The sequence below is a fragment of the Podarcis pityusensis genome (assembly GCF_964106645.2).
Source record: "Podarcis pityusensis genome assembly, chromosome: 12".
Lineage (NCBI taxonomy): Eukaryota > Metazoa > Chordata > Lepidosauria > Squamata > Lacertidae > Podarcis > Podarcis pityusensis.
In genome coordinates, this window is record NC_138037.1 from 11,984,223 (window position 1) to 12,008,053 (window position 23,831).

At 42.5% G+C, this 23,831-nt stretch overlaps 1 protein-coding gene across 6 annotated transcripts in view; it reads left to right on the plus strand.

Moving 5' to 3' along the window:
• Nucleotides 1-23,831, plus strand: part of DPP6 (dipeptidyl peptidase like 6) — a 483,312-nt gene that overhangs the window by 253,052 nt on the left and 206,429 nt on the right. The window contains exon 1 of one of the 6 annotated variants that reach the window (XM_080974042.1): nt 14,768-15,277. The exons of the other annotated variants lie outside the window; for them this stretch is intronic. Coding sequence (XP_080830168.1) covers nt 15,221-15,277 — 57 coding nt within the window. The 5' untranslated portion in view covers nt 14,768-15,220. Of the gene's footprint in view, nt 1-14,767; nt 15,278-23,831 lie in introns of those variants that run through there. 6 annotated transcript variants of the gene reach the window in all.

Genomic DNA, 23,831 nt, shown 5'->3' on the forward strand with positions numbered 1-23,831 from the left:
CAGTAGCCACTTAAACATACACAAGTTCGTAGGCCTTAAGTGGGCAGTGCTGGTTGTATATGCATTGTACACTATCAAAGAGCATTGTGGAGATCGGTTTCAAAGTGTGCATGCAATCATTGTCCATTGAGGTCTCAGAAGGAAGGGGCTCAGCAGGATATTTTTCAGTGATCATCAGGGGGCTGGGTTTAACTTACACATTATGCTAGAGTTCCGTACATTGTAGTGCAAAATTTGAATCTGGTGCATAATTTTAAGTTTTTTCAAAAATGAGTGTCCATATTCAGTCATGAGTAATATGAATGAACAGGTGGCATTTTGACGCTTGATACAACACTAGTAAAACAGCATGTGGAATATTAACCAAATAAACAATGACTATAAGTTGCTAATAAGTTGAGCATAAAGCAATGAATGTTGCTGTGATCAAAATAAACTAGTTTTTAGGGATGCTTTTATGCAAGACAATGTTTATCTTGATCCAAACTGCCTTAAAGCAGTCCCTAGCTAATCTGTTCCACTGGTCAATCCTAGCCTATCTATGGTGTTGACAGTTTCTTTTAGATTTTTATTTGCTAACTACAGGCAAACCTATGTGCTTTGAGTTTTAGTGCAGCTTCAGTTTGGTGTGACGCTGGCCACTTTCAGGTTCTACGTTAGATGATGTGGAGGAAGTGAGTGCTGCCAACAGAGGCTCACAGCTGAGCTGTCTAGAAGCTGCTCCATGCCCCACAATCTGTGTCATTTAGCATTTTGCTGCAGATCTTCCACCTCTTCTGCTCTGTTTCAAGCTGATTCCTTTAGAGCTGTCAGAAGTTGCTTGAAGGTACAAGAGCTGATAAGTTTCTGCAGCAGGCTTTGGAATTAAGGTTGAATGCATGCTTGAAATGCAAAGGAAAGAGTGGTAATGATTTCCAGAATATAGTCTTCTGTGTGAAATAAAAAGCAGTCCCCACTAACCCTAATCTGGTCCTGGCTAAAGTGTGGCAACCTATGCCTCCCAGCCTTAGCCTTCCATCCTTACTGAAATAAGGCTTAATGAATTGTTCGTTTTTGTTTAGTTGATGAGGGAAGCAGTGAACACATACATGATCAAGGTTTATAAAGTCATTAATGATGGGAATACTCTGAATCACTCAAAATACTATGTGTGGATTCAAACTGCTGCTTACTGTGCAGTTGCCTCTAGAAAGCTTGCCATGTGATGACTTCTATGTGGACTCTCTGCAAAACACTGGCAGAAAAGTAAACTGAGAAACACAGGGCAGCGACAGAGGGTGGAGGGCATGGCAGTGCCGTAGGAGCTCCAACCAACCTCATCTTCATATGCTTAGAGCTCCCACAGCTATCATCAGTAATTGTCCTACAATATATTATCATAATATTTAATTCAGCAGCTGTAATGTGTGAAATGTCAGTCTGTTCACTGTGTCGTTTCTTAGTGTTGATGTACATGCATTCATTTTCATGCACACCTAGGGACCTAATGCTTCCAACCTCTCACTGTGAGAGGTGTAGAAACACAGGAAGTTGCCTTATACCAAGTCAGACTATTGTTGCATCTGGTTCAGTACAGTACTGCATTAGCTGCACTGACTGACAGCAGCCCCACTTACGCTCTAATGGCTATGTTTAATTTTTCATTTATGTCAGATGCCTTTGCACTGGCATCAACATGGTGCAGGTAGCTTCGTTGCCACATCCATAAAACCTGACACTGCTGCATTTACCTGAACCTTCTAAAGCTGTATTTTTTAAAGACAAGAAACGAAAAGGCACCTTTAAGTTGTAAAAAGGAAAACAATTGCTTATTAGGAGGGGGGAAGCTTAACATTGCTGTTTTGGCCAGGTGTCTTCTGTGAACCGCGGGAAAATGTGCTTAATTCTTTTAAACTACATTTAATTGCATTTCATGCTGTTTCTTCCCTTCTACCTGGAGGTGCTATGACTCAAAGTGCCTTCTCCCTTGTACCTTTGAAACTGAAAAGTGGACAAAAATATCCCACATGAAATATTTGTGTGGTATTCCAGTTGTGAAGCAGAGTTGCATATAACACAAAGCTACACTTGCAATTTCCTGCCCAGCTTCTAGTGAAGGGTAGCTCAGTGGGTACAGCATGAGGCTCTTAATCTGAGGGTTGTGGGTTTGAGCCTCATGTTGGGCAAAAGAATCCTGCGTTGCGGGAGGTTGGACCAGACAAACCACATGGTTCCTTCCAAATTTACAGTTCTATGATTCTTTGATTAAAAGTTTCTCTGGACTTTTAGGAGGGTCATGTGGTACAGCACTCAGAGATGTGTATGTGTAGGGTGTGCATGTCACATGTTTTAATCTTTCCCCATGTCAGAAGACCCCTGTCTTCACAAAGCTAGTCTGAAGAGGTGAGTTCTAGCCTATTCTAATCCCTGGCATGCAATGTGCCCAGTTCCTGGAGGTGTCTGATCTAGCCATGCTGATACAATGAGTTGCATCCCCCTTGGATTACAGTGGTACCTCGGGTTAAGAACTTAATTCGTTCTGGAGGTCTGTTCTTAACCTGAAACTGTTCTTAACCTGAAGCACCACTTTTGCTAATGGGGCCTCCTGCTGCTGCCACTGCACGATTTCTGTTCTCATCCTGAAGCAAAGTTCTTAACCCGAGGTACTATTTCTGGGTTAGCGGAGTCTGTAACCTGAAGCGTCTGTACCCCAGGTACCACTGTACTGTAACATGCTCTATGTGGGGCTGCCTTTGAAAAGTTGCTGACCAGAGCCAGTTACAGGGAGAAGAGAAAAAGCAGTTAGCAGTTAGGAGCTGCTGAAAACTATAAAAGGAGAAACTGGCATTTAAACTTGCCTACTTTCAAAATATCACAACAGCTGGGTAATACCATTATAAAACTCTCACTGTGGGTCCCTCCCGCTGTACCCACCCTTTCTCCTTCTGCTGGTTGACATTCCGGAACCTTTTGTGTCGTATTCATCAACTCTGTGACATTCTGTTACATTACCGTAGCCCCAAATGCACAGAATAACTCAGTGCAGAAAGTGGGCTGCTGCTGCTGCTGCTGCTGCTGCTGCTGCTGCTGCTGCTGCTGCTGCTTCTTCTTCTTCTTCTTCTTCTTCTTCTTCTTCTTCTTCTTCTTCTTTGCTAATTGCGGCTTTCTTAGAAGAACAACTTTAACAGGAGGGGGAGGAGAAGGGATTATATCCTAAACCTTGAGGCTTAGATTAGTAAATTCCACATTGACATCAGGGATTCCACTGCCGTAGGAACACTAAGGCCAATACAAACATCTGGCACAATTGCCAAGCACCTGATCCGTAGCAGAAAATACCAATCAAGGGAAGAAAAGAAAATCATTGCTGCAGCAGTTACCACTTCCGCCCCCTGCATTGTAAAGTGCCTTGCAATTTCTGATCTTGTTTATGCAATCGCATATGCACTATATGTAATTTCTCTTGTTAAGATCTAGTTTCCCATGCCATATATTCTGGCTGTGTTGAGCTAGAGGTTAATAAGAAGCATGATCCTTTATTGGCAGGGAAGTAGATTAGATAACGTCACTCCCCACAACCATCAAATTTGAGACACAATTTACAGTTTGTAGGGTAGGCAGAGAAAAGTGGAGAAGGGGAGGACAGGCTACCCCCCCCCCCCGTTAGAATGAAATTAAAGAATTATATTTAGGTTATAATACAGACCCCCAAGGTCTACAACATGATGAGTATTGTACACAGTGCACTAGAAGAATAATTATGTTGACAATAGTCCCAAGCTAATTCAAACTCTGTTGCATAGGGTCCTTTTTATTATTTTATTTTTACATTTATTCCAAGAATGCTGTCATCGGTGATTCTTAACTGGCAAGAGCACAAAATGGTTCAATAAATGCAATAAACTCAGATTTAAGATACTGAATTTCTCAAGGGAGGAAAAAGTTTTAATTTCCATGTACAGTATGCTAAAGCCGAGGCTTGTTTAGAATGGGAATTAATAACTAGCAGCTGGATTACTCTTCCTAGAACATATTGAATGAGATAAGACATCAAAAGAATATCAGATTGAGCACAGATGAGCTTATATTTCATAACTAATAAGTCTAATGGATGTCTGCAACGAAATTGGACTGAAATGCCCAGATAAGTGTGAAACCAAAGTTTTTGTTCTTAGTAAACGATGCTGTAAATATTTTTATCTCAGCCTTTTCACTGCCCAAAATAGATATGGGTTTCAATTATGTGCTCTAACATTTTCATCATGGTATTTTCATTATAGAATCAGAGGCTTGGAGTCAGCTAAACTTTATCAAAGCCCCCCCCCCCCTCTCAGTTAAATGGACCATGTATCCATCAGTCTGCCACAAATTTACACACACACACACACACACACACACACACACACACATTTCAGAGCACATCATGGTTCTTTCCCCAACTCTCCCCCTATTCACCTCCTAAATCTGTATGGGGGCAGGAAAGGGGGAAATTCCTGTTGCACAAGTCATGTCAGTTGCACATGTTGTGCCAGTTGTGCAGTGTGATACATAGCACCACTGGTGAGTTACTATGCAAGACATTTGGTTCCTCGGGCTCAGGGGAAGGCATTTGTGGGGGTCTTGGCTCCCACTCTATGGTCCTTGGTGCTGTGGTTTCTGGTTCAGAGAGTGTCCGCCATCCAGCCTTCAGTTCAGTGGTTTACTCACACCAGCATCAGGCTGGGAAAGGTAACCATTGTCTCTAGTCAAACCCAATGAATAGAACTGAACTTCTTTGTTGAATTGTAAAATGTTTTAGTTAGTTACTTTATTTCTTGAGCATTTATTTGCTCAACAATGTTTTTGAACCATGTCCCTAGAATAGAATTTGACATAATCCCTTGTGGGTTTCCCCCCCCCCCCCGATATGGTTTGACTGGCATAAAAATAGCCTTCCCTTAAAAGGGGGGGGGAGTGTCTCTTTGTTCATGGTCTCCAGGCATTTGAGACTGCAATCGTAAATGCACCGGCTAGGGAGTAACACTCACTGCATATAGTAGGGCTACCTCTGAGTTGCTCTGAAAATGAAGATGAAGCTCTCTCTCAATAAGATGTGGTGTGTATGTGCATTGCAAGAATCCCTGCAAAAAAATAGAACCTCATCATTATAAATAGGTTAGAAGTTTGAATCCACTCTCTTAAGTAGGTCACTTTCACTGGCCCTTTAAATATTGAAATAGTGCTTACAATGCTTGTACATTGCCACTAGGTGTCACTATGATGTTTTAGTTTGGTTCCTTTGCTCAGCTAGTGGTTGTTGTTTAGTCATTTAGTAGTGTCCGACTCTTTGTGACCCCATGGACCAGAGCACACCAGGCACTCCTGTCTTCCACTGCCTCCCGCAGTTTGGTCAGACTCATGTTGGTAGCTTCGAGAACACTGTCCGACCATCTCATCCTCTGTCGTCCCCTTCTCCTTGTGCCCTACATCTTTCCCAACATCAGGGTCTTTTCCAGGGAGTCTTCTCTTCTCATGAGGTGGCCAAAGTACTGGAGCCTCAGCTTCACAATCTGTCCTTCCAGTGAGCACTCAGGGCTGATTTCCTTAAGAATGGATAGGTTTGATCTTCTTGCAGTCCATGGGACTCTCAAGAGTCTCCTCTAGTACTATAATTCAAAAGCATCAATTCTTCAGTGATCAGCCTTCTTTATGGTCCAGCTCTCACTTCCATACATCACTACTGGGAAAACCATAGCTTTAACTATACGGACCTTTGTTGGCAAGGTGATGTCTCTGCTTTTTAAGATGCTGTCTAGGTTTGTCATTGCTTTTCTCCCAAGAAGCAGGCGTCTTTTAATTTCGTGACTGCTGTCACCATCTGCAGTGATCATGGAACCCAAGAAAGTAAAATCTCTCGCTGCTTCCATTTCTCCCACTTCTGTTTGCCAGGAGGTGATGGAACCAGTGGCCATGATCTTAGTACCTCGTGCCAAAAGCACTAAGGAATACAATCAAACCTTGGTTGTCAAACGTAATTCGTTTCGGAAGCCCATTAGGCTTCCAAAATGTTCGACAATGAAGGCGCAGCTTCCGACTGGTTGCAGGAGCTTCCTGCACTGAAGTGGAAGCTGCGTCAGACAGTTTGGCTTCCAAAAAAGTTCGAAAACCAGAGCATTTACTTCCAAGTTTTTGGCATTTGGGAGCTGAAACGTTCCAAAACGGAGGCGTTTGGGAGCCGAGGGTTGACTGTACCACTGATCAGTAGGTGCCTCCACACCCATTAATGGGTTGCAAAGGTAAGGAGGCATTTTGTGCCCCTAAAGTGGGGAGGGGACTTGTACATCCCTTCATTTGAGTGTCAGGAAGGGCAAAAATTGAGAGAAAGAGTGCTCCTCACTGATTCCCCAAAGGCCCCAGAAGGTTTTTCCATGCCAGTTTTTCTCTTCCCCCATTTTTGTTACACCCCTGCTCCCATGAATGTGCCCCAAAGCAGACGCACAAACATTTTGCACAGCCATACGATGGAGCCATCCATGAAAAACACCTGTCATTCATGTTCTCTGGTAGAGTGGAAACATTCTAACTCCAGTGCACAGTTCAGTAATCAGTATAAAACCTTTATTAGAGCCTGCTAATACTCAGTGCTGACTTTTCTCTTATTTCCAAAGGGACAACTGCCATCCTGTCTTTATCCCAAGAGCCTTTGGTACAATCCAGAATTGGCTTTGCAGGTAGCAGGTTCTAACCTAACAATGTCTATGTTAGGCCTCCTGTTCTCCACCTTGTTATAAGCTGCAGGCTGCAGAGCTTTGTCATGGCCAGAAATATAATATTCCCTCGCCATTTTTTAAACGCAACATGTGTCCTGAAAAAGACAGGTGGGGAAATTGAAAGGTGGCTCATCAGAAATGGATGGAGCCATCCATTTCCAGTCTGTGCAGTTTTTCTATGTGTTAATTCAATAATTCATTACACCCCATTTAAATATTAATATGTAGGAGTTTTCTTTTTTTTAAGAAAATCAGATGAAAAGTTACAATTGTATATTTTTGAACTTTTTAATAACAAAATATAAATTTCTCTCGAAATACGCATTTCTTAAAATTCCATCCCAAATAAATGCATTTTTATATGGTTCAGGAACCAAAAACCGCATTGAAAATTTGGAGAAGTTATCAGAATAAGGTCGTAACAACATCCTGGCTCTCACATTTTGATCCAGGAGGTGAAGTACAGGTCAGCTTGCACCAGAATTCACAGAAATCGTATTCCTGAAGCATCACTACCTTTTGGTCATAATAAAGGCATTATATGACAATTACCCTTTGAATTCTCCCCCCTGCAGTTTGCATGGCTGTCAGTGAACTTGTAAGATGCCTCAGAAGTCTCCCTAGCATAAATATGCAAGCCACAACTAGACTCCTGTTGTGTTACAGCTGTCAAGGTCATACCAGCTGGAACAGACACAGGAAGCCGAGAGGAAGCTGCCAGCTTGGTCTAAGCTACCAGCATCGGAAATAGTGCATGCCAAGTGCATATGGTAGTTCTGTATGGGGGCATCTGTGCGTTTTACACTGAAGTGCTGAAAAGGATCGTGTTTAAGACACAAATTCTAAATAAAGATGTTTGGCTGTGTGGAGATTTCATATGGTGTGTTCTATTAACCTTCCTCTTTCCCAAGCGAAGGTTCCAGTAAGCCCTAGACACCAGAGGGATGCGTGCGTCAGGTGGGTCGTAAAGCTGGGGGGCTTCTGGGATAAAAAAAAATGTGAGAAATAAATGGCTACCTGTCTTCTACATTATGCATTTGCAGAGGCTTCTTCCTCAAGGAAGTGGAATTGTTGTGACTCAGTTGATCTTGGCTGTGCTAGTGGTCCAGCTAATCAAAATCCCCGAGGTCAAATTTTGCGTGAACATTTATATGTGCTGTAATGAACTTAATGGAATATTAATGAGAACATGTATTAACACATCATTTATTTAGTGCCAACTTCTTGCCAAGGTGCTTTGCAGAACACTCCCATTTGCATATGGTCCCTGCCCACTGGAGTTGCAAATATGGTCACAGAGGGGGAGAAATGGAGAGGACTAAGAGAGATAAAGGATGAGGGAGAAACAGGTAGAGGAGCTGTAGCAGAGAGCACTGGGATGAGTGAATTAATCATGGTGTGGGAAACGCTTTGCAAAAGCAGTGGATGTTGAAAGGCTTAAAGAAACAGGGGTGTAAATACAGTTCTGTGCACTGGAGTGAAGAGCACTGAAGAAGGCAAGGAGTCAGGAATGTAAGAAGTAAACAAAGGTGTTATCAGATTTAATCTCCGAACCAGAGAGGGCTTGATTCCTTCCCCTGCCCTATTATACTGAATCAAGGTATTTCAGAAGCAGAACCAGGCAGAATAATGAATGCATATGAAGGGGCAAGGCTAATGCAAGATAAACCTCATTAACACACTTCATTAAATCGTGCTGTATTTCCCCTCCTTTAGAGCACAATAGACTTACTTAATGGAAACAAAAGCCCTTAAAAATAGCCACACATGTTAAAGGATGGGTATGACTTTGTGAGTCTGGATAAATGTTTATTAGATGTCTGCTCCACCAGCATGAGTAAGATTTATAGGCTGGCAAGCTGAGTAGGAGGTAGCAGCTAGGTAATAGCTATAAATACTTGCTGCCTTTCTCAGGCGTGAAGATGTGTGTGCACTAAGCTTAACACAAAGTATCCCAGGCTTTCTGTTGCTTCCACATGTTATTACTGTTATATTTTTTTATCTGTAAGGTAGTATTTCTCAAACGGTGCAGTGGGTCACCATTGGGGGTGAGTAATACATGGAGTTATTTGGCAGGGAGGATACAAACATTCAAAGAAAGATAGGATCTCGAAGCAAATGGATGAAGGCTCCCTCCTCTCAGCAACCAAAGACAAACGAATGACTGTCCCCTAGCAGCAGATTCTCATCGATTCACACTGGACTTGCGATGGTGACACTCGACCTGTCATCCCGATCTGATTTTCAAGAGGGTTCCTTTATACAATGATACATTCCTGTATGTTGTTTTAGTTGGCATCATCCATGTCTTGTTATGTCATTTTTCTAATTCCATTGTTGGATTCGTGACCCAGTCCACAGATTTGTAAACGAAGCTGCATGCACTGAACCACATGCAAGGATTTCAACCTGGTCACCTGTGGAAGTGATGAATGGGCCCTGTCAGGAGTTCAGCCTACACTCGAGTAGGACCCTGGCAGAGACACATGCCGGACTGGCATGTTCCATCCCTCCTGGTTGATTGTTCAGGAGCTTCAAAAGCTTTCTTCAGCCCGAACATCACAGTGACCGATGCCAACCGACACCAGTACACTTAGGGATCCACAGAGTTTGCGCACCTTGCGTGACAGACCTCAGTAACTCAGCATTTTGGCTAATCTACTTAATTTACATATAAACACACACGGAGCACTGCAACATGTCTCCCTCTCTCTCTAGCATCAGACAGCAAAGAGAAAAAGGACAAAGGACAATAGTCCTACTTCATGGAACACAGTAACACAAACATCCTTTCTCCGTCACTTCCCACTCTGTGGAGTCAAAACATATAAAGTCATGTGAAAGACAAAAATCCCATGACTGCAATCATGGATCAGGAATTCTAACAGGCCTCCCCAAGACGTAAGCTTAGGAGTGGGTGGAGCACCCAAGTCTTCAAAATATGGGAGATCTGCTGGATCAGGCCAAAGGCCCCCCTAGTCCATTATCCTGTTTTCACTGTGGCCAATCAGATGCCTCCAGGGAAAGCCTGCAAGCAGGGCATGAGTGCAATAGCCCCCTCCCAGCCACTGGTATTCAGAGATATGGTGCCTTCAATACTGGAGGTGCTTCATGACAATCATAACTAGTAGTCATATGAATTTATCTAAAATAAATACCATGGGGCAGTAAAGCAGCTGGAGGAGGAGAGGTAAAGAAATAGCTGTGAGTGGAGGGGCCCCCTCTTCCAATCCTTTGGACCCCCTGGGAAACTCAAACCTGCTGTACCTGGAACTGACTGTGAAGAGTGCAGCTGACTGGGACACAGCTGTGGGCAGCCTGAGGAAGTACCATCTACCCCAGGTTCACCCATAAAGGACATATCTTGAGTGAGAGACTAGGGTGATGTCCACTGCTCCTAGGACCTCTTCTCGTTGTGAGACTTTTGTGGATGAGCCGAGAGTTTGTTTGGACCCGGAATGAAAACCCGGAGACTGAGAGGGAGGGTGTGTCAAAGGAAAATAAACTGATATGTGTGTGTAACGTTGTATTAATGAAGCACTTTTATATGTAAGTGTGTATTTTGTAATATTTTGTAAAGTTGTCTGTACACCACTTAAGTTTTTTTGTACACCCTTTAGAGATATTTTTAATATATTAAGCAGTACAGAAATGAACTAATCAATCAATCAATAACCCACCAGTTGCTGGTCATCACCACATCTTGTAGTAATGACTTCCATAGTTTATGTGCTATGTCAAGAAGTACTTCCTGGTGTCTGTACTGAGTCTTCCAAAAGTCAGCTTCATTGGATGGCTGCATGTTCTAGTACTATGAGAGAGGGGGAAAACCTTCCCTAGCCACAGTATGAATAATTTTATATACCTCTGTTATGTCCCCTCTTATTCACCCATTTTATGCACCACGAAACCTCAAACATTGCAACCTTTCCTCACAGGCAAATTACTTTAGCCTCTTGGTGATTTTTGCTGAACCTTTCAGCCCCTTTTCCAGCTCTACAATATCTTTTCTGAGGGCCAGAACATGGTGTTTCAAGTATGGCCTCATGAGAGTTTGTACAAAGGTAGTATGACTTGAGATGTTTTATTTTTCATCCCTTCCCTAATGAAATTTGCCTTTTCACAGCTTCTGCAGACATGGTCAACATTTTCATTGAGCTATCCACCATGATCCCAACATCTCTTTCCTGGTCTCTCATCACCACTTCAGCTCCAATCATTGTATATGTGGATTTATGATTTATTTATGTCTGTTTCATGTGCTTCACTCTCCATTTGAATCCCATTGAATCCCATTTGGTATTTCAACGCCTATTTACTTTGGAGACATATCCTGATGGCTCTTTTTTGTTTTTACTGAAGTGTCATCAGCAAACTTGACTGCTTGTTGCTCACCCTTAACTCCAGTTCATTTATGAATAAGTTAAAAAGCTGCAGCCCTGATATATAGAACCTATTTCTTAGGTCTGTCCATTGTGAGACGTGTTCGTTTATTTATGCTTCCTGCTCTTTAACAGTTTGCTGATCCATGAGAGTATCTGTCCTCTTATCCCATGTATTCTCAATTTATTCATGAGCCTTTGAGAAGTACTGCAATAATGCCATTCCAGTCTTAGAAAAGTGCAGGGCTAGTATTGTATGTTCTCAAAGGCAGAACGATTTCTCCCCCTTATTATTGTTTTCTTCAGAGAAGGAGCTAAATGAAAATGTTGCTGTGGAACAAATGGAAAGCGGAAAGAATATACGGGAAAACAATCATGGAATTGTTTGCCTCTCTCCTACCTCCACCATGACGTAGAAACCATTTTGAACACTGAATAGCAGTAACTGTAAGACCTAACTTACAATAGGAGCCTCACTGTTACAGTATAAAGCACTTCATGGGGCTCTAAGTCCCAAATCACAGTGCCAGTTAAGGAACGGCCTTTTGTTTCAAAAGTTTTCCATGGCTTCGTTCGGCTTTACAAATAGGTCCATGAAAGCAGCTACCCCCCCAAAGTGGTTCCTGGCCTCTATACTGACATTTCCAATTGTGGTATGCGGTACATGGAACAGCAAGGAGAATCCACTTTCTTGCACAGAAGTAACGCTTTCTAGAACTAGCAGAGATTTCTAGATTGGTGAATGGCAGTAAGGTAAATGAACAGGATCAAATGCTTTGCTCTGTATTTGGGAATTTCAAATGTGTGTTTTAATAGTCACATAGTACCTTGCCTTCAAAAGAATCAAATTGGTCATACTTTTTTTTTTTAAATATGAAATGCTCAGAATTCAAATATTGGGAATACACAAAGCAGTACTGCTTTGTATGCAGAATGTCCCTGGTTCAACCTCTGGCATCTCTAGGTAGAGCTAAGAGAGTTACCTGCCTAAAACCCTGGAGAGTCACTGCTTGTCAACAATACTGGAGCAATCTGGCTTTTGGTATAAAGCAGCTTCCCATGTTTCTACTGTATAAAGCAGTACCTCCTGCTTTTCTGTTTAAGCTTCACCCTCCTGGCGATATTAGATACAGGCTAAGCTTTGCAAACACCTTTCTACCTGTTACCACTCCAACCCTCCATTCAGATCTCACGGTGTAGGTCACACCATGAGGTGGCTAAAGCTGTCACTTCATAGTGGGTAGGATGTCATGATGTTAGACTACCATCTGCTTTGAAATATAGGCATTCCATGCCTCTGGAATCGCACCTATTTAGTGAGTGCAGTGCTCACACACACCCCTTGTTGTACATTGTGTCTGCTTAATGTGTTCCTAATATTGGAGCTTATCTTCTAAAATTCCTTATTTACCACTCAGTGTTATTGGGAGCTGGCTATGTGGAACCCACTAAATATAATATCACACATGCGCACACATGTATAAGCTAAGGGCGGTTTTAGTCAAATGTTAATGGTGGCAGGTCTGTCACACGTCTCTCTGATGAATACAATGTGTGCATGTATTAATCCCTAAATATATATAGGCCTCAACCACATTGCCATTTCTGGAATTGTGTTGGGGTTATTTATTAAACATATGTATAGCCCACTCTTCGTTGCCCAGAAGGCATCCCAGAGTGGGTTAAGAACCAAGCTGTTTGGGATTTATTCTTATTAAAATGAGATTTAGTTGATATCATGACCTCTGTGGGGCACAAGTATGGAGGTCTTGAGTGGCCCAGATGACAAGATCCCCCTCTCAGCCTCACTGATATGGTCCAAAGGAAAGCAGACCAATATGTCTGGCACCAGCTTGGCTATGGGAGATGCTGGAAGGAGGTGTACAAGGTGCCATCCAACCATCTCCCGATTTGTGTAGGGTTTGCTTCTTTGACTTTTCTTCTCCTGAATATATCTCAGATGGCAGTGGAGGTTTAGGAGTTTTTCTTATAGCTGGAAGGAGTTTTCCTTCATGCTGGCTGGAGCTTTAAACCATCCATCCCCCTGACTTTAAACCATCCATCTTGAGCTCAGTTTCAATTCTCCAGCTGGTGGTACAGAAGCCCCAGAGGCCAGTGCCTCCTGCAACAACTCTGAGCTTGAGGCCAGGGCCATGACAGTTAGAGATGCAGGTACTGACTGACTACAAAACAGTGGTTTGTGGCAATCCTGTGATGCCACCCACAGTTTCTTTTGTGCACTCAAACACCACGCCAGTCCAACAACCACAGCATAGTCTTCACAATTCAGTCTCTATTTCCACCCCTCACACTGTAACTCACACTGTCTTTTACCTGGAAAAAATCCGCAGAAATTGCTGGTGTCTCCTTCCAGGCAGCTAACACCACTTGTATGATGGGGGACACTACTGCTGACGCTCTGCCCCCGGAAGCTGCCATGTTGTACGTGGCAGAAAAGGGAGTGTCAGAAGGTTACCTTAGAAAGGGTGCAGTGTTCCCTTTCCTTGCACTATAATTCCAAAGTGGTGTTGCAAGAATGTGCATCTTTTCTGGAAATGAATTGCAAGTGCACAATAATTATGAGCCACTCTAAAAAAAAGAAAAAGGAAAAAAGGTCTTCCACCCCCCAAAAAACATTTGCATTTGGCCCTCGCTAGCAAATTTACAGTTCTAGCTGAGGAGGACAGGGTGGAATTTGCCAAACCTAATAATTATAGCTACTGTATTCAGGTTCAAGCTGCATATGACACTCATTTGTGTGGTTCTTTACATTATCTGTTTAATAAAAGAAAAGTGTTTGAGAACCAGAAGATAAGTGAGAGGAAAGGAGATCTGTAACTTCCCCCCTCTTGTCATTTGTCATTGATTCTGGTCCTGGACCTTGGCTTTAATTAAGTTCTGGGAGACTTCCTTTACCCAACTCCCTTTTTTTGCAATAGCAATGAAATAGAAGTGTGGATATTATTTGGGCACTTCCAATGCTTGCTTATTGGTTTCATGGAGATTCTTCTCTCTACTAATTGCCATGAATACAAAATAGTCCATAGCAGTTCTGTTTTTATTAATCCAAGGTAAATTGGCTTAACTTTATGTACATGACTGTTTTGAAAGGGAGAACTTGTTCTGTTGCTATTTTTACAAAAAAATCTTTAAGAAGTTAGATAGGGTGTCCCCCCCCCCTTGTTGCTTTTCTGATTAATCATCCTGTGCTGTGCATGGTACAGTAGATCACACAGTGGTCCACAACGCACGTAACGCTTACCACAAGGAAGTCATTGAAAATGGCATTGCTACTGTGTGAGTGACCCCTGTGGGGAACTGTAACATGTGCTCTGACTAGTGGCAAGGTGAAAACAGCTGGGTGTGCGCAAACAGATCACTCCATGGGGAATACTCCATGTGGCTTCTTTAAAAGGAGCCACAGCACAGCTGCTTATTCTGTGTGATCAGGCTTGAGAGTGAGTGAGCGTAATAATGGGGCAGCTTATCTGAGGTGCCTGCTCAGCATTTGTCCCTATTGATTCCTTATTGCAAATGCCGGGAGTTTAAATTGGCTGCTGGAGCTATCCCCTGCACATTTCTGCTACAATGCTAACCGTGAGCATGCGCAGCACCAGTCCTCAACTGGCTGTGGAGGGGGGGGGAGAGGAGTACCACATCGCGGTCTTCTAGCTCCGAGCTGCCAGTTCCTGGTTGCCAAGCAGTTATTGTTTCTGTGACGATTGCGGAGGCTGTTGCTAATTGAAGAAGCCTTCTCAGCATCCTCCTTTCTCCTCTTTCGCTCTCCTCATTTAAATTTTAGAGGCAGAAAGAACAGAGAAAGAGAGAAGGGGGTAGAGATTAAGGGTGGTATATATTTTGGCGGTATTAAATTTTTAATTGGGAAGGAGAAGAGAGCCGCTCTCTCAGCTGGTGATTAAGTGATGGGCTAGTTACTCATCTGTATTCCTTTAGCTTTTGTGACTCGAAACACTTGCACAGTTGAACGCACACACGCACACACACACATTCTCTCTCTCTCTCTCTCTCATGCACGCACACTCAAGCAACCACATACACACAGACCTGTGAAATCCTGTTTGCCACTGCAGTGGGCACAAGTAGGTGAACATGACAACAGCTAAGGAGCAAAGTGCTTCAGGGAAATCAGTCCAGCAACAAGAACAGGTAATGCTGTTGACTTTCTTTTGAGCAGCGTAGAGATTTGTATGCCTCTTGGTTTGTTTGTTTGCTTGCTTGCTAGCTTTTCATTTATGGCAGTGGGTGACTAATATTTCTATACAAGTCACCAAGACAGTGCTGTTTTCTACTTATTCTGTTATGTGCCTATTCTCTATAAATAAGTGTGTGTCTGTGTGTGTATTAATATGATGCCTCTAGCCCCATGTTATGTGTAGAGCAGGCGCATTTTGTACAGGACCTTACTGGGTATTTTGTGTTTAACTGTACACTGCCAAGCGGGACAAAGGGTGGGAAGAGGGTCTCTTCCTGTTAGAATCAACCCAGTTCTGCATCTGCAGCTTGCTAACAAGGGTAGACATCCTAACTACTTTATTTCTCCTTTCCCCAAGTTGTGCCTGGACTAACGAAAGCAGATTTTCCATGCATTCCTTGTACCTGTAAAACCACCATCTAGCATTGTTGTTTCTGTTCAAGAATGAAGTGTGAGCAACTATCGAGATACCCTGTTCCAATCATGGTCCAAATTTAATTAAGCTTTTCTTAATGGGAAATCACGGACTATTTAAGCCATCCTGAATACCTACCTACATTCTATATTTGTCTTCATACACTTAGCAGGGCTGCCACATCCCCACTCCCTGGCTTCTCATGTATAGAGATACAGCAACCCTGACACACTGGAATTTAGCAGGTGAACCTTCTCCTTCCTTCCCTTTGCTATTTAGCTTCATGGCAGCTGTTTAATTTGGGTACGCCTGGGCCATTGTTAAATGCACAGGAGAAAGGCCAGTTACAGAAGAAGAAGTCGTCAGACCTAAGAATCGCCTCCATATACTTGTACCAGCAGATGGATGATTGTTTTTTCTGGTCCAGTTCATAAAATGAGTATTTCTCAGCTTGACTTCTTGACTCAATTGAAACAACTTTCACTGCTGGTAAAGCAACAGCCACTTCATTGGTCCTGAGTAATAGGCAAGGATAAGGATAGCTGACATATAGGAAAAGATTGCTAAGATACCTGAGATGCAGCTGAACGTTGCAAACATTTCAGAGGGGCCTTCTATACAGCAGCAGAACAGAGTAGAGTTTCCTCTCCTCCCCCATTAAGCCCTGCCATCCCTCCCTGTGTTCACATGTAGCACAGTCTCCACTGGAAACTGAAGGATTAACCCATCTGTTCCAGGTTTCACATTGTTACATTTTCACTGACCGTGTTCAGATGTACAGTAAGGCATAAACCATGGTTTAGCACCAAGATGGTGGAACCTGCAGCCTTCCAGACGTTGTTGGACTTCCATGAGCCTAGTCCACCCTCCCCTGATTTTGCATGCTCTCCCTACCCTCTCCTGTGCAAAAGGATCAGAAGCGGTTTAGGTTAACCACAGTTTGACCTGTCATGCAAAGTCTGAACTGTGGTTATCTTTAACTACGGTTTGTTGAAATAAGCCAGCTTCAGAAACTATGGCTTGAAGTTGGCTTGCTTCAATTAATCAGCATTAAGATTAAGCCACACTTTGTCTGGGTTCACAAATTGCAGTTAATTTAAAATGGGAGTCTAAGTTCCCATTCTTAAATTCTTAACATAGTTTTCTTCTGGTGATATGCTGAGAGTTGCAATCTTTTCTTTTCTTCTCTCTCTCTCTCTCTCTTTGTCCCTCAAATGTATATGTCTGTATTTGAAGGTAGGCTGGAAAGGCAGATGGTTGGATCCTCATTAGGTGCAGTGCAATCAGAAATAGCACACAAGGACCTGACTTTTCAGGGTGACATTTTATTGAAGCAAAAAGCTTTATCAGCTTTTTTGCTTTAGTGGGAAGCAATCCTCCTCCACCATCCCTGTCGCACTTTTGTTTCTCTGACATTCCACCTTTCATTTAAACAAACAAAAAAACTTCCATTAACTTTTTTGCTCTCTTTTAAAATATTGTTTCTTTGTACATCAGGCTTGCTGTTAGATCAAGCGTGCTGAAAATCTTGAAATTAAGATTATTATTTTTGTCAACAACAGGCAAAGGGCCTTGGACTGTAAGGTTTTGTTTTGTTTTTGTTTTGCAACATTTCTTTAACCTCCTGCTGCTTAATGGGCCCTCTCTCCTACTGCTAAAAGCTTTGTGAATAAGCTGCCACCTAAAGTGACTCAAATGAAATAACATTTGCATCATTCATGGACTTTGCCTGTGTGCCCTTCACTTTAGATTTCGCCTCATTTCTGTTATACACGCCGAAGAATTCTGTGTCTGTGCAAAGCTTCCATATGCTAACAGGAAGCAGGAGTTGGTCCAATCCTTGAGATCGCTCATCCTGTTTCCATGGCAGTGAAATGGTGTGTAGGCCTTCTTGTGAGAGCTCTGGTTTAAGAAATAGGCAGCCAACCCCCGCTCCTTTATGTAAGTTGCTGTTCTTATATAAAGGAAGCTGGTCTCTCTATATTTCTAAACAGACCAAAAACTGTATTTCTGTAAGGGCGGATCTGCCAACGACTCATTCCCAGATTCAGACTGCAACCCTGTGCATTATTTTAATGTCTCACATTTTATTATTATTTTTTATATTTTGCTGGAAGCCGTCCAGAGTGGCTGAGGAAACCCAGCCAGATGGGCGGGGTATAAACAATTTTGTTGTTGTTGTTGTTGTTGTTGTTGTTGTTGTTGCTTTACTTGGAAATCCTATTGAAATCATTGAGATTTACTTCCAAGTAAATATGGATGGGATTTGGATGCAAAAGAGAGATGCTGTTGAAATTCTTAAACGAAAACTGTTTACCGAGCAACTGAGAAATTGTACTGTAATGTTCCAAGTAAAAGTACTGATAGTTATACTCTCTCAGCTATGATGTTACTGTCACATAATTATGTCAAACAAACATACAAATAAACTAAGCATTAGCCCTTAGTAAGAGTTGAGAGCCCCATTTCCCAGTATTCACATCTTCTTTTTGGGATATTCCCCCTTCATGAAAAAAAAAGCAAAGATTAAATATATATATATATTGAATGGTATTATACTTTAGAAGTCATTTGTAGTGGTCTACAGTTCAATGTTTTCATGTGGATTTGTGCTTGTGTGTGTCTATGTGATTGGGGGGAGGATAGATCTGGTATTAAAGTAATGGCACTCTCACCTTACATAGAAATTAATTGAGAAGAAATTGCCTGTCATGCAATGGGAGTACTTCTGTAACTGTGCTGAAGATTATGCCTACTTTAGAAGCAGCTGTTACTGTCATATAAGACATTGCGAGCATTTCCCTTTTTGCATTCCCCATCATGGCATTACTTTTGGACTAAGGCATTACAGTTAGCTAAAGTATAATTGGGTTTTCTGCAATACAAAAAGGAAACTAAAAATGGCCAGTAAGTAGCGCCAAGGGAGTGGTGTGATTATATTGTCCTTCTTAATTCTCCAAATGCTTTTGCATAAAAACCCTTGATCTGTCTTAGTAGTTAAACATGAGGTTATGCATTGAAATGTAAAGATCTGGAGCTTCAGCTCCAGATGACTCAGACCACTAGTTTAATTAAACATGCCTGATAGTTTAAACCGTGGCTGATCTGCAGTTTTCTTGTTCTTAACTTGGGCAGAACATTAAGAGCCCCGCAACCCCATTGTTTGGTCACGCAAAGCCCTCTCTATACGACAGTCATCCAAGTGAAATCAGTAGGGCTTACACAAGTGTAAGTGGCCTCGGAATTTAGAGGTGAATGTCTCATCATGCATGCAAAGCATATTGCATTGCAGGAAAAATATGAGGAATACATTGAAGGCTCAGTTTCCTTCTTCAGTACTTTGGAAGGGATGGCCTTTTCCACTCCATTTCTCAGAAACCCATAGAATTTATCTTTTGCACAACACATGAACTATGCAGACCTGCTGTCCATAAAAGAAAATGTATGCCAATTGTCAGTGTATGTTCTTTGGACTCCACGGGTTGGCTGGTGGTGAATGTCAACTTGGTTAAGACATAATGTGTAACCGTGGTTAGCTGAAGGTGAAAGCAAAAGCTTCTGATCTCCTTATGACTGTGCTGGAGAAGCGGGGGTGGGGGGGAGTGCAGAAGTCTCATGCACATGACTGTCATAGCATGTCCAAGATAAGGAAGGCACTCATCTAGTTAACTCTTTGTTGGCAAGAGAAACACTTACAGCAGCTTCCACAATGCTCTGGATACATGCGCTTCTAGCCTCTAGGCATTGGTCCACAGGTATGAGCCCTATGGAGCAGTTGCAGCAATGGAGGGAGCTCCCCTCCTCTGGCTTATGTAGCCTCCTCTGACTTCTCCTGCACGGAAGTCATTGCTGCTCTTCCATTTTCAAGCCCCTCCTGGTTCTAGGAAACAGCCGGGTGTTGGAAGTTTGGAATCTACTGACCCATCCCTTCTTCCTACCCCACATCCTGCACACCTTCCTCTGCCTTGGTCTGCCCTGACTCTGGCTCCTTCCCTGGCTCTTGCTTTGTGGGTGTCATGACACCCCTTAGTCACTGGTCCCCTCTCCTGGGTCAGCTCCCTGATCTCCTGCCTCTGCCACACACTCTGCCAGGCATGGTCAAAGACAATGACTAACTATAGTTTAGTATTATGTACAAACCAGGCCAGCAAGTTAAAAACCCACATTCTGAAAAGCAGAAACCAAAAGAGGGCACATATTTGCATCATATTTGCATATTTCGATTTATACATATAGATGCAAATTTAGACACAACTGCTATACATCTTACCAAAAGGGAAAATACTGTGACCAGGTGATATGTGTGCCTGCTTACTCCGGGTGACTGTTGATGGGAAACTTCAAGAAACTTGTAGCTCTCCCTTACAGTTTTTTATCCCTAAATCTAAGTTGGCCCAGACAGCCCTTTAAATAGAGGACTGTAAAGCAGAATTGTGGCCACCCTAAATCCACAGGCCCCGACTAAAAAAAAAAAGGAAGGAAGGAAGGAAGCCTTGGTGACATTTTCAATTTCTGCAAACCATAGTGACATGTATTTTCATTTATTGTGTTGAATTTTCAATTTCCGCAAACCATAGTGACACCTGTAAAGACTACATACTGATCATGCCTTTGTTAGGAACATTGGTTGCTAATTGCCCAGAATAATTAGCTGATGGGAACTAATTAGGAGAGTCTTGATACAAGGAGATTGCTATCAGGGTGTGCAGAAGGAAGAGCAATTTGGAAGAAGCAAGCACAGAGAGTAATCCAGACACATCTCTCTGGGATACCTGATATAAAGTAATACATCTGCTGCCTGGCAGGAGTGTCTTATGTGTGTCTTCCCTTATGCTCTGCTTGGACATTTGCAAATGTTACAAAAATGCCTTAGGTCTCCAGTGTTCACTAGTCCAAAGGAAGCCAAAATTCATTGCAAGTACCTCTGACAATTGTGGAAATGGGGAACATGCAACACATCCCTGAAATCTACACAATCATAATGAGTCCTTCTTACTGAAGGCATGCCCTCCAACATTTATCCAATGAAAATAGGGATGTCCCATTCCATAATGATGATAATTTTACTATTTATACCTCACACGTCTTACTGGGTTGCCCCAGCCACTCTGGGCAGCTTCCAACATATATAAAGACATAATAAAATATTAAATGTTAAACAAAAACAGCCTTACCTTTACAGGATTGCCTTCAGACGGCTAAGGGGTCGGATAACTCCATACCCTCCAACATTTCGCCAATGAAAATTTAGGGACATCCTAAGGAAAAGTGGGGCATTCCTGGATGAAATCAGAAACTGGGGTGGCTTCTCTAAATCAGGGACGTCCCTGGAAAATAGGAACACTTGGTCTGGGAAATTCTGGCCCAGGGTTGTGTCTAGGCCTCTTTGGGGCTCTTTAGTTGAATGACTATGAAGGGAGAGAATCTTGCTGCCAGAATACAGTGAACCTACCAAGAAGTTAAATTGTGGAATGGATTTGGGGAGTGTCTCCTGCTGGTCAAACCAAACTGCAGTTGAAAGTAGCTAGGAGGCACCATGTCTCGTGGATTTCAGGATGGTGAAGCCACTGTATGCCCTTTCTGTAAACTGTGTTGCTTGCAGTAAGCATTGGCTGATCACTTTATTTTAATCCCTTGCACTGTCACAGATTATGCTTACTGGGGCATATTTCCTATTTTTCTTCAACAGTTTGAGAGCATCCTTGTGTTTGAGCAAGCAGGGAGGCAGCTGTTAACTTTGTATGCCCTTAGGAGTTTAGCTAGTAGTACACTTCTTTGTAAAAAAAAAGAAAACAAAAAGCAATGTACTGCAAAGATTAGCACTGTTTATGTAGAATAAATAAAAAACTGGTAGCTTCATCCCATATGCTCTAAGCAGGGGGCAGCCAAAGTCATTTTGCTACCCTGAGCAGCTTTACGGCTTGTTACATATATTTGCAGTTCCATAGATAAACTCTGAATCACAACTTTTTGGTTGCTTTGTGCTTTGTTGGCACCTTTAAACATATTGCCGTCCCAAGCAATTGCTTGGGTTACTTCGACCAGCTGGGCCTGGTTCTAAGGCAGCAATACAGTGGTACCTCGGGTTACATACGCTTCAGGTTACATACGCTTCAGGTTACAGACTCCACTAACCCAGAAATAGTGCTTCAGGTTAAGAACTTTGCTTCAGGATGAGAATAGAAATCGTGCTCCGACGGCGCAGCAGCAGCAGGAGGCCCCATTGGCTAAAATGGTGCTTCAGGTTAAGAACAGTTTCAGGTTAAGAACGGACCTCCAGAACGAATTAAGTACTTAACCCGAGGTACCACTGTATATGCATGTCTCCTTTTTCCAGCAAGTCTAACTGAACTGAATGAAAGTCTTAAGTAGAAGGCTATGCAAAATTGGTGGTTGTTGATTTTCGTTCCTACCTTCTAATTGCTCATATTACAGTTCAGGTTAAACAAACAGAGGAATGGAAGGCACCTACATATCTCTCCCGCTTCCCCAGTATGGTAGAAAAAGTGAGATTTAAATTACTATCCTTCTTAACAAAGAACATTTCTTGTCTTTGTGGTAACAGAACAAAGCCACATGAAGTGGCAAGGCTGCGTGCCGAAAGTAGGGTTGCCATACTTCCAAAAGTGAAAATCCAGAGGCTATGCATCTAGCAAAAGCATGTGACAGTCCTTTCACTACAATAATGCATCCAATGAGATGGATTGCATTTTGGGATGGCCACACACACAAAATAAGTCCCGGTATCACAGTGCATGCTGTTTTTGTACATGACCAGAGTTTTATGGAAGGAGGCAGCCAAAATTGTGACTCCCCTCCCTGTAGTTTCAAGTGGTACACCAAGGAATTTAGCATCGTTTTTGCTGAATCATATGGCTGAGAGACCAAGGAAAAGTTGGTTTAGAGTCAGGTGAGGTAGGTGGCCAGAAGGATTGCTAAGTCAGTGTCTCTACTCCTGGCAGCTTATGATCTCAGGGCTCCTATTGAATATTGCCTTGAATCCAAGGCTGTCCTCTCCCAGAGGTGAGTCCCTTCTTGTGAGTACCAAGTTTCTTTGCCAAACCCACATCCCACTTTTGGCTCTGTTTTAATGTAGTTATGAAACAGAGAGGTGAATGTCCTTCTGGAGATGTTGACATTCAGAAAGCAAGGAGGGGGAGAAAAAGGCAACATTGCAAACTGCCCATAATATGTACGAAAAAATAGAAAAAAATCAGTGTTGTGGAAAGCAGAGTCTAAATGTGATTTTTAGTGGCGGGAGGGTTGCATATTCCTTAGTTTTTGGTGCTCTCTTGACTTTGCCACTTGGTCAAGAAACATTTCTTGCCATTCCCTGAATTGATGGAGCTCCTTTGACAACCAAGCCTTTAGAGTCACGGGCCAGTCCTGTGGAACATCCTGCCATTAGAGATCCAGCAGGCACCTTCGGTGCCAACACTTAAATGCTTGCTGGAAACTTTTCTGCCAGACCTATGCAGGCAATTAAGAGTGCATCATCCACAAATGGCCTACTGGTGCTTGTTTTTAATTCCTTTGGTTTTAACTTGCTTTTAACTTTTTATGGTTTTGCTGTATGGTTTTTTGTTTTTGTATTGTTGTAAACCGCTGTGATATATTTTTATGATACAGCATTACAGAAATATTTTTGTACCTGAATAATTAAACTACTGTTGACTACTCAGGTTTATGTAGCTCAGTGAGAACTGACAAGGATAAGACACTCATTCTATTTTTCCTATTCCTGCACAGGGCTGTGTGAAGTTAAGGATAGGCCAGTGCAAGGCCATAAATAGTGATGCTGCACCAGAACTCAGATTTCCTTTGAAAACATCCTGTCTTTCTGCTCTCATGGCCCGACATATCACTGACCACCACCTTCAATCGTCTCTCACTTTGACCTTCTCCTTTCGTATAACTCCACTCTTTTTCAACTGCTGCTCTTTGTGCCTCACACTTTCTCCCACAACATCTCTCTTCCTCAGCTCAGAAGTAAGCCCACTTCTTCTGTGAAACCTTTAGTCTTGATGCGAAGAGGTTGTAGTGGAGAACAGGTCGGAAGACAAAGGGATAATCATCTCATCTCATCTCATCTC